The following is a 10,512-nucleotide window of genomic DNA, read 5'->3' on the forward strand; positions in this document are numbered from 1 at the left end:
CCCCTGCCTCCTACCTCCCCCTGCTCCTGCCTCCTGTATTCTCCCGCCTGTCCCGGCCGCTTCGCTCCCCCGCTCCCCACTCCGGCCGGGATCCGCCCCGCGCTTTCCGCACAGCCCCGAGCGCTGCGCCTGCCGCCCAGTTCGGAGGGGCCGGGAGGGACCGGGACGGGGCCGGGGACGGGACTGGGAACGGGATCGAGTACGGGAACCGGCGGGTCAGGACGGGACGGGACGGGACCGCCGGGCACCTGCCGAGCGCCCCCTTTGCGCGCCTTTTGCGCCCCTTTCCGCCCCGTCGCGCCCCGCGATGCGGAGCCCGGCGAAGCGGAGCCCCGCCGCCCTCCTGCTGCTGCCTCTGCTGGCCGGTGAGTCCGCGCCCCCCGCCCAGCGGGGCCGGTGGGTGCCGGGGTCCGGCCCGGCCCCGCCGCCCCGTTTCCGGGCGACCGCGGAAGGGGCCCCGGGCGCGGCGGGGGGAGCCACGGCCCCGGCCCCCCCCTTTGCCCCGCGGCGCCCTGAGCCACCCGCCGCCCCGCAGGGCTGGGGGGGGGGCTGGCCCCTGATTCCCCCCAGGGCTGTGCCCGCGGCAGCTGCTACCCGGCCACCGGGGACCTGTTGGTGGGGCGAGCCGCCAGCCTGAGTGCCACCTCCACCTGCGGGCTGCGCCGGCCCCAGCCCTACTGCATTGTCAGCCACCTCCAGGTGAGTGGGACGGGGACTGGGGGCACTGGACGGGGATGTGGGTCACGGGACAGGGCTGAGGACACATGCTGAGCCTCCCACTCGCAGGAGGAGAAAAAGTGCTTCATCTGCGACTCGCGACGGCCCTATGACACCCGCACCAACACCAACAGCCACCGCATCGAGAACGTGGTCACCAGCTTCGCCCCCCGTCCCAAGAAAGCCTGGTGGCAGTCGGAGAATGGTGAGCCGTGGGTGGGGGTGGCAGGGCATCCTGTCCTGTCCCGGGGGGCTCTCTTTCCCTTCCTCCCACGCTGAGGAAGTGTGACTCAGCCGGCGGCCACGGCCGCACCCCTGGACCACGGCCGGGTGGGGGGGACGAGCCCCAGGGAGCCATGGGTGGGTGCTCCCAGCAATCACTCCTGTCATCCCCAGGTGTGGAGCACGTCAGCATCCAGCTGGACCTGGAGGCCGAGTTCCACTTCACCCACCTCATCATGACCTTCAAGGTGGGTCCCAACATTTAGGGTACCCAGGCTGGGTTGGGTTGGGATGGGATGAGACAGGCCCCTGAGGGCTGTGGGGCTGGCCCCCGTCCCACCTGGGTGTCTTGCAGACCTTCCGCCCTGCGGCCATGCTGGTGGAGCGCTCGGCTGACTTTGGGCGCACCTGGAAGGTCTATCGCTACTTCGCCTACGACTGCGCTGCCTCCTTCCCCCACGTCCCCCATGGGCCCCCACGCCGCATCGATGATGTCGTCTGTGAGTCCCGCTACTCTGACATCGAGCCCTCCACTGAGGGAGAGGTGAGGCCCCGGCAGCACTCCAGGAGGGTTGAGGGACCTCCTGTTCTCTCCTCACCACCTTGCTGTCCACCCTAGGTGATCTACCGAGTGCTGGACCCTGCCATCCCCATCCGGGACCCCTACAGCCCCTCCATCCAGAGTGAGTCGCCAGCCCTGGGCTCCTGCCTGGCTGCTCTATTTTGGGCGCAGCTATTTTGGCTGTTCTTTCCCTGCTCTGAGCCTCACAGTGGGGTCAGGGCCTGATCCAGCCCCGATCAGCCCTGATCCAGCGGCAGCTCAGGCCCCTCCTGCACCCTGCCCTGTGGGAGCAGCTAAAGGTCAGGCTGTATTGGGTCAAGTGGAGGGGGATGGTTGTGCCATGGCTGCACCCAGTGCTGAGCAGCAGCCGCAGTGCAAGATGGGGAGTCATGCTGGGCACAAGATGCAGTGGGTTAATCACCCAGGGCTAAATTTAGACTGGGAGCAGGAGGGGAGGAATCTGCAGGGCAGGGCTTCTGGGAAGCTGCACTTCTGGGGAGCTGTCCTTTCCTGCCAGGGCCTCCAGGCTGCATCCATCAGGGACAGCTGTCTCCTGGGCACAACCCCCAGTGGTGAATGTCCCACCACCCTAGCACCATAAAGGTGCTGTCCCCAGGGAATTGTTCTGCACTCATGGGGTCCCAGCCTCTGCAGAGGCTCTGCTGGGGTGTGCAGAGCCCTGGCCCACACACAGGCAGACTGTGCACAGCCACGTGCATGGGAGTTGAACCCCCGCAGTTACATACAGCCCAACCTGGCCGCATGCAACCACATGCCTGTGAGCCAAACCATGCACAGCCCTCGGCCAATACACTGTGCTGTAAAAAACCACAACAGCCCAGCCTGGACAGCAGCCCTGCACAGACACCCCATGCCGTGCACAGCCCACCCCAGCCATGCCCAAGCCATGCCCAGCTCCTCTGAACCGCCCACAGCCCACTACGCCATGCGCAGCCCAGCCCAGCTGTGCCCGGCAGAGGTGAGGTGTGCATGGATGTGCCCAGCCATGCCATGCCAACACAGGTCTCTCCCTGCCGCAGACTTGCTGCGTGTCACCAACCTGCGGGTGAACCTCACCAAGCTGCACACGCTGGGGGACGACCTGCTGGACTCGCGGCGGGAGATCCGGGAGAAGTACTACTACGCGCTCTACGAGCTGGTGATGCGTGGGAACTGCTTCTGCTACGGGCATGCCTCTGAGTGCGCCCCGCTCAGTGGGGCCCCTGCCACCGCCGACGGCATGGTAGGGCAAGCCAGCCTCGTGTGCCCTGCTGGAGCTGGGTAGCTGTGCTGCCTAGTTCCGTAGCCCCTGACCCATGGCATCCCGGCAGGTGCATGGGCGCTGTGTCTGCAAGCACCACACGCAGGGACTGAACTGCGAGCGCTGCGAGGACTTCTACCACGACCTGCCCTGGCGCCCGGCCGAGGGCTCCAGCACCAACGCCTGTCGCCGTGAGTGCCCACGCTGGCACCAACTCCTGGCACAGTGATCCTGGTGTTGGGGCTGGGAGGCTGCACTGTGCCAGGGGTTTTGGGGTGCTACATGGTGGATGTGATTGAGTGGAGAGTGGCATCCTGCAGACAGGCTGGGAGGTTTTGGGGTGCTGCACGCTGTAGTTGGGGAGGTTTGAGGTTGTGGTGGCTGCATATCAGGGTAAGGGGAGTCCAAACTGAGGAGGTTTGGCACTGCAGGTGCTACCTGCCAGGTGGGGGCTGGGGTGCCACATGCCATGCTGCGGTGCTGTCCCTGCAGGCTGCGACTGCAACGAGCACTCACGGCGGTGCCACTTCGACATGGCCGTGTTCCTGGCCACGGGGAACACCAGCGGGGCCGTGTGTGATGACTGCCAGCACAACACCATGGGCCGCCGCTGCCACCTCTGCAAACCCTTCTACTACAAGGACCCCACCAAGGACCTGCGGGACCCCGCGGTGTGCCGAGGTCAGTGCCAGGGGGTGTGGATGTGGGGCAGGCTCTGCAGGGTGGTGCTATGGTGGTCACGGTGCTGACTCTCTCTGCGCCCCCAGCCTGTGACTGCGACCCTGAGGGCTCTCTGGACGGTGGGCTGTGCGACGGAGCTGATGACCCAGCCAGGGGGCTGATTGCAGGGCAGTGCCGCTGCAAGGAGCATGTGGCCGGTCCCCGCTGTGACCGCTGCAAACCTGGCTTCTTCAGCCTCAGCACCGAAAACCCACAGGGCTGCCAGCGTAGGTACCCGGGTGGCACCCACTGGGGGCAGGTGTGTGGTTTGGCATAGCTGCACAATGCTGGCTTTCCGTGCAGGATGCCACTGTGACCCCCGTGGCACGGTGGCCGATGGCAGCCGGTGTGACCCTGTTAGCGGGGAGTGCTTCTGCAAGCGGCTGGTGACGGGGCACAACTGCAACCAGTGCCTGGTGAGTGGGGCTGTACTGGGGCCCATGCACAGTTCTCGGTGCTGTAGCATCACAGCTGGGCACTCCCTGACACCCTTGCCCTCTGCAGCCCGAGCACTGGGGGCTGAGCCATGACCTCCAGGGCTGCCGGCCCTGTGACTGCGATGTGGGAGGTGCCCGCAACAACCTGTGAGTCTTTGTGGGGATGCAGGGGGCAAGGAGGATCCCTGACAGTGTCAGGGCTGATGGTGCTGCTGGGGTACCAGGTGTGCCATGGAGACAGGGCAGTGCCAGTGTCGCAGCCACGTGATGGGACGACAGTGTGAACAGGTGGAGCCTGGTTTCTACCACATCAATCTGGACCATTACACCTACGAGGCTGAGGATGCTCGGCTGCATCAGGTAAGGCATGAAAGTGTCCCTGGGGAGGACATCAGGCAGTGGGTGCCCCTTTGCAGGGTCCCCAAGCCAGCGGTGGTCTGCCTTGCTGTCCAGGGCAGAGCAGTGTCTGCTGGCCAAGGCAATTTTTAGTGTCCCGTCTCACAACCCCCACTTGCACCAGGGCTCGGTGGTGGAGCGTGAACCCCCCACAGACCGCCCAGCTTCATGGACGGGGACAGGTTTTGCCCGCATGTTGGAAGGTGGCTGGCTGGAGTTTCATGTGAGTGACGTGCCTTTCTCCACCGAGTATGACGTGATCATCCGCTATGAACCCCAGGTGAGCACCACATGGTGAAGCCTGTGATGGAGTGTATTTCCAAATTGGGAGGCGGTGGTGGGAAGTGCCAGACCGTGAGGCTTTTTGACACTGCCCCTTCTCTTCCGGCAGCACCCGGAGGCCTGGCAGGAGGTGAGGCTGAAGGTGCTGCGCCCCAGCCCTGTCTCTGCCAGCAGCCCTTGTGGAAACACCATCCCAGCCGATGACCAGCTCTCCACCAGCCTCCCCTCTGGTGCCAGGTGAGTGTCTTGCTGGGGCTGGGCTGTGCTGGGGCTCACTGGAGGCACATGGCTGCCCTTGCTCTGCTTTGCCGCCACCAGGTATGTGGTGCTGCCCCAGCCTGTCTGTCTGGAGAAGGGTGTCTCCTACACCATCCGCCTGGAGCTGGGCTGTGCTGCTGCACGGAAGGATCCGACCGCCAGTGTGCTTATTGATTCGGTGAGGGACAGACAGGCAGTGGGATGAGGGACAGCAACCCTTGAGGGGGACAGGATGCAGCAATAGGGGGACATGGGAAGAGAGGGGCATGACATCCTATTGACTCGCCCCCCAGCTGGTGCTCCTGCCCCGTTACTCCTCACTGGAGATGTTTATTGCGGGTGATCCCAACTCCATGAAGCACCGAGAGACCTTTGAGCGGTACCGCTGTGCCCAGACATTCCACGCCGCAGGGCCCTCGCCTGTGGCCGAGCCCTGCTCCAGCCTCCTGCACAGCCTCTCGGCCATCCTGCATGACGGGGCGCTGCGTGAGTACCGCCCTGTGCCCTGACCTAAGCCCTATCCCACATCAGCCAACACTGACCCTGCTCTCTGCCCGCAGCCTGCCTCTGCGATCCTCAGGGCTCGCTCAGTGCTGAGTGCCAGCCCCAGGGTGGGCAATGCCAGTGTAAACCCAATGTCATGGGACGGCGCTGCGACCGCTGCTCCCCAGGAACCTTCAGCTTCGGGCCAGGCGGGTGCCGACGTGAGTGCCAGCTGGGCAAGGAGCCTGGGCACTCCAGGGCTGGGGTGCCGGGAGGGGATGCTCTCTGCAGCCCAGGGGCAGACACCGTGGGTGCTGTGCCTTCCAGCGTGCCAGTGCAGCCACGAGGGTTCAGTGAGCACTGTCTGCGACAGCACCACAGGGCAGTGCCCCTGCCGTGAGGGTGCCCATGGCCCACGCTGTGACCGCTGCCAACCCGGCCACTGGGGCTTCCCCTTCTGCCGGCCCTGCCAGTGCAATGGGCACGCTGAGAACTGCGACCCTGGGACGGGCAGCTGCCTGCGCTGCCGTGACCACACAGATGGGGAGAGGTGCCAGAGGTAGGTGGGGTATGTGCCCAGACCAGGGCAGGGTGCTGCCAGCAGCCCCGGCCCCTGCTGACCTCCTGCCCACAGATGCGCAGCCGGGCACTTTGGGAACCCAGCGCTGGGCTCTGGGCAGCACTGCCGGCCCTGCCCCTGTCCTGACGGGCCCAGCACTCCCCGCCACTTTGCTGCCTCCTGCTACCAGGACAGCCGCTCCCAGCAGGTTGTCTGCCACTGCAGCCCCGGATACACAGGTGGGTGCACCCGCAGCATGCTCAGTGCCCTTGGGAGCCCCCCACCCCCTGGCACTGCTCAGTGCTCTGTGCCCACAGGTCCCCGCTGTGATGAGTGTGCCCCTGGGTACTATGGAGACCCGCTGCAGCCCGGTGGGCGCTGCCTGCCCTGCCAGTGTCACGATAACATCGACGTGACAGACCCTGAGGCGTGTGACCGGCGCACGGGGCAGTGCCTGCGCTGCCTCTACAACACGGCAGGGCCACACTGCGCCGAGTGCCAGCCCGGCTACTACGGAGATGCCACACGGCACAGCTGCAGGCGTGAGTACCCACTGCCACATCGAGACAGACTTGCCCCCAGCGTCTGGCACATCCCTTGGGACCATGTGCACCCATGGCTGCCCTTGCTTGTGCACAGTGCTGTGGGGTCCCTGCAGCTCTCAGCTGTCTCCTCTGCCCAGGCCCAGCATTGTGGCCCCATCCCTGTCCCCATGCCCAACTTGTCCCATCCCATCTATATCCTCATTCCATGCCCATTCTTGTCCCTACTGCCATCTCATTCCCACTGTCATCCATCTGTCCCCATACCATCCTTATTCCATCTCTATCTCAACCCTGTCACATCTCTATTCCATCCCTATCAGTGGTCCTCATGCTGCTCTCATTCCTCCCAGCTCCATCCAGTCCCCACCCCATCTCTACCCATTCTCTTTCTCCAACTTGCCTTCACCTTTATCCATTGCCATCCCATCCCTGCCTGTTTCCCCAATTCAATCCTGTTTCATCCCCATCTCTGTCCTCATCCTGTCCCCATCCCCTCCCAATCCTCCTCCCATCCCTGTCCCCACTTAGTGCTTGTTGGTTCCAGGTTGCTCCTGCAACCCCCTGGGCACCGACGCCAGCACCTGTGGGCCCCAGCAGTGCCACTGCGACAGGCACAGTGGGCAGTGCCACTGCTTGCCCAACGTGGAGGGTCAGAGCTGCGACCGCTGCAGTCCCAACTTCTGGAACCTGGCCAGCAGGCAGGGCTGTCAGCCCTGTGCCTGCCACCCCCAGCACGCACTGTCACCTGCCTGCAACCAGGTGAGACACAACGGGGATAAAGGACGGGGGGATGGGATGAGGCTGGGAGTGCCCTGCAGCAGTGCCAGCCCCAGCCACGCTGTCTGTCAGTTCACAGGGCAGTGCTCCTGCCGGCCAGGCTTTGGGGGCCGGACTTGCACCGACTGCCAGGAGAACCACTGGGGTGACCCGCGGCAGCAGTGCCGAGGTGAGAGCTGGTGCCAGCAGGGGGACCACAGCGGGTACCACCCGTGGCGCACTGACACCACTCTCCCTGCAGCTTGTGACTGCGACCCCCATGGTGTAGCCAGTGCCCAGTGCCACCGCAGCAGCGGCCACTGTGACTGCCGGCCTGGCATCTCTGGAGTCCGCTGTGACCAGTGTGCCCGAGGGTTTTCTGGTACCTTCCCTGCCTGTCAGCCCTGCCACCCCTGCTTCGGGGACTGGGACCGTGTGGTGCAGGACCTGGCTGCCCGTGCCCGGGCGCTGGCACAGCGGGCCAGCCTCCTGCAGCACACCGGGGCTGCCGGCGCCTTCGAGGGCACCTTCCGACGGCTGGAGGAGAACCTGGCCACCGTGCGTGACGTGGTGGCCACCCGCAATGCCACCGCTGCTACTGCTGCCCACTTGACACATGCCACAGAGGGGCTGCGGTGAGCACCCGGCACTGGGCATGGCTCCCAAGGTGGCCCCAGGGGCGGGTGGTCACCCCTTTCCCTTGCAGGCGGCAGATCGAGGAGGCAACGGAGAGGCTGACGCGGTTGGAGGGGGAGCTGACGGCTGCTCAGGACGCCAACTTCAATGCCAGCCACGTGCTGAATGCCGTGGACCGAGGTGCCCGCTCCCTCAACCACAGCCTGCAGGACCTGGAGCAGCGGCTACATGCCCTCAAGACCTCCAATTTCCTCGGTGAGCCACACCACAGAGCCAGGCTGGGGTGGTGGGGCTGTGGCCGGCAGTCTGACAGTGCCCCTGCTGCCCTCAGGTGCCTATGACAGCATCCGCCAGTTCTTTGGGGAGTCGCGGGAGGCCGAGCGCCGGGCGGATGCCTCCACCCGCGCCGTGCCCAGCCCCATCAGCACCTCGGCAGCCACCCGTCACCGCACGGAGCAGCTCCTGGCCAGCCACCGGGATGACTTTAATCGCTACAACGCGGCCAGTCGGCGGGCACTGATGGACCTGGCAGAGCGGGCACAGGCGCTGAGCCTGCAGACGCTCAACGAGAAGGTGGGATGCAGGGATGGGACCGGGGGGATGGCTCCCAGAGCTGCCCTGATCCCGCACTGCCTTGCAGGTCTGTGGTGTGGTGGGCAATGTGCCCTGCGCTGAGAGCCCCTGTGGGGGTGCTGGGTGCCAGGATGAGGATGGGGGACGACGCTGTGGGGGTCTGAGCTGTGGTGGAGCCGTGTCCAAGGCTGACAGCGCGCTGGACCGGGCACACCATGCCCAGGAGGAGCTGCGGCAGGCTGGCAGCGACATGGCCCAGCTCTCCCACAAGGTGTGTGGCACACAGGCGGTGGTGGGAGCAGGCGGCACAGCCATGCGCCCCAGCTCTTGGGGCTGGCACCGAGGGTCTCTGCCCATGCTCAGGTGGCCGAGGCCAAGGGGAAGGCGGATGAGGCTCGGATGAGAGCACAGGCAGCCCTGGACAAGGCGAACCAGACCAGGGCCCGAGTGGAGAGCTCCAACAAGGAGCTGCGGGAGCTAATCAGCCATGTCAAGGCCTTCCTGAGCCGTGAGTGCCAGCATGCCGGGAGGGTTGGGCCCCATGCCCTGTGCTGTGGGGCTCTGCACCCGCACCACACTGCACTGATCCTGCACCGCACCACACTGTATGGTCCCCACGCTGTGGCTGTGCCACCCCTGCCCCACACTGCACTGCATGGTCTCTGCCCTGTCCCAACCATCCTGTGCCCTCCAACCATCTCCTGTCCCCTGCCCTCTGCTCCCTCTGCCGCTCAGTCTGCCTGTCCCTTCAATCCTGGGGTGCTGCAGGGGACACACTGACTGCTCCCACCCACAGAGGAGGGGGCTGACCCTGAGAGCATCGAGGTGGTGGCCAGCCGGGTGCTGGAGCTGTCGCTCCCGGCCGCCCCGGCCCAGATCCACCGCCTGGCCGAGGAGATCAAGACACGAGTGCGCAGCCTGGCCAGCGTGGACGCCATCCTGGAGCAGACAGCCGGTGATGTGCGTCGGGCTGGGCAGCTGCTGCAGGATGCCCAGCGGGCCAGGTGAGCCCAGGGATGTGGGGGTGCAGTCCCTCCAGAGCCCCCCAGCGCAGGCTGGTGCTGAGGCCTTGCCACCCGGCTGTAGGTCGCGGGCAGAGGGTGTGCGGGGCACAGCCGAGGCAGTGCGGCAGGCGCTGGAGGAGGCGTGGCAGGCCCAGGGCATGGCCGAGCAGGCACTGCAGCAGGCTGCCGGTGACATCCAGCACAGCGAGAGAACCCTCGGCACGGTAAGAGCCCTGTCCCCGCCACCACAGCCCTGCGCCAATGCTCAGGGCCCCATCCCCACTGTGCGGGCGGTCTGACCACACCAGTCCCCTGTGCCACTCTTCCCTAGATGCAGACTCAGACGGGGAGTGCAGAGCGGCAGCTGGCAGGCGCCATGGAGCATATTGGGCTCCTGGACAGACAGACGGATGCCCTGAAGGTGAAACGTGCCAACAACAGCCTGGCAGCCGCGCGTGCCCAGGAGGCAGCGAGCATCGCACGGGACCGCGCCGGCGAGGCCAAGCAGGTGGGTGACTGGGGGGCACGGAGGGCAGCAGGGGTACCCCGAGGGTCCCACTGACCAGCCTCGCTGCCCACCAGGTGCTGGAGGGGCCGCTGCGGGACCGGTACCGGACGGCTCAGGAGATGGTGGAGCACCGGGCGCAGGGAGCACGGCAGGCGGGCAGCCGGGCACAGCAGCTGCGGGATGAGGCTGCGGGGCTGCTGCAGGATGCCCAGGGCAAGCTGCAGCGGCTGCGAGGTGAGGCTGGGGCAGGAGGGCGGGGGGTTGCAGTGGCAGGGTGCCGGGCTGACCTATGTCCCCCCTGTCCCTGCAGTGCTGGAGGAGGAGTACGAGCGGAACGAGCGGGTGCTGGATGCCAAGGCAGCCCAGCTTGGTGGGCTAGAGGCCAGGATGAGGGAGGTGCTGGACACCATCAACCAGCAGGTCCAAATCTACAACACCTGCCAGTGATTCCCCGGAGGGGCCTGCACCTCTCCGCCGGAGCCCCCAGCCTCGCCCCCCAGCCTCTGCCTGCCCCTGCAGTGGTGGGCAGGGTGGGGGCTGCGGGGCACCCCCGTGTGAATAAATTTACAGAGCAAGACCGCCTCCCCTCCGCC

General features: G+C 66.1%; 1 protein-coding gene across 1 annotated transcript; it reads left to right on the forward strand.

The window, feature by feature from the left end:
- The first annotated feature begins 153 nt into the window (after window positions 1-153).
- On the forward strand, window positions 154-10,496 carry LOC113984119 (laminin subunit beta-2). The gene is made up of 33 exons (XM_027713871.2): window positions 154-365; window positions 536-699; window positions 787-922; window positions 1,114-1,187; window positions 1,295-1,483; window positions 1,559-1,622; window positions 2,542-2,744; window positions 2,833-2,953; window positions 3,255-3,443; window positions 3,530-3,709; window positions 3,786-3,898; window positions 3,987-4,066; window positions 4,144-4,279; window positions 4,440-4,595; window positions 4,707-4,834; window positions 4,916-5,033; window positions 5,149-5,341; window positions 5,416-5,559; window positions 5,666-5,897; window positions 5,973-6,136; window positions 6,215-6,439; window positions 6,987-7,201; window positions 7,292-7,388; window positions 7,461-7,833; window positions 7,905-8,089; window positions 8,166-8,407; window positions 8,475-8,678; window positions 8,771-8,915; window positions 9,204-9,411; window positions 9,494-9,635; window positions 9,743-9,919; window positions 9,994-10,153; window positions 10,230-10,496. Exons 1-33 carry the CDS (start codon window positions 308-310, stop codon window positions 10,364-10,366), a joined length of 5,352 nt encoding a protein of 1,783 aa, XP_027569672.2. The 5' UTR covers window positions 154-307; the 3' UTR covers window positions 10,367-10,496.
- The last annotated feature ends 16 nt before the right edge of the window (window positions 10,497-10,512 follow it).

This window comes from Pipra filicauda, unplaced genomic scaffold (assembly GCF_003945595.2).
Source record: "Pipra filicauda isolate LSUMZ 115617 unplaced genomic scaffold, ASM394559v2 scaffold318_size846807_pilon, whole genome shotgun sequence".
Classification (NCBI taxonomy): Eukaryota; Metazoa; Chordata; class Aves; order Passeriformes; family Pipridae; genus Pipra; species Pipra filicauda.

Bases quoted from the DNA above. Each gene is read 5' to 3' on its own strand.
- LOC113984119 (XM_027713871.2), top strand. From the start codon at position 308: ATGCGGAGCCCGGCGAAGCGGAGCCCCGCCGCCCTCCTGCTGCTGCCT. The intron at 8,408-8,474 runs GTGGGATGCAGG...ACTGCCTTGCAG, and splicing joins TGCAGACGCTCAACGAGAAG to GTCTGTGGTGTGGTGGGCAA. The intron at 9,636-9,742 runs GTAAGAGCCCTG...ACTCTTCCCTAG, and splicing joins GCGAGAGAACCCTCGGCACG to ATGCAGACTCAGACGGGGAG.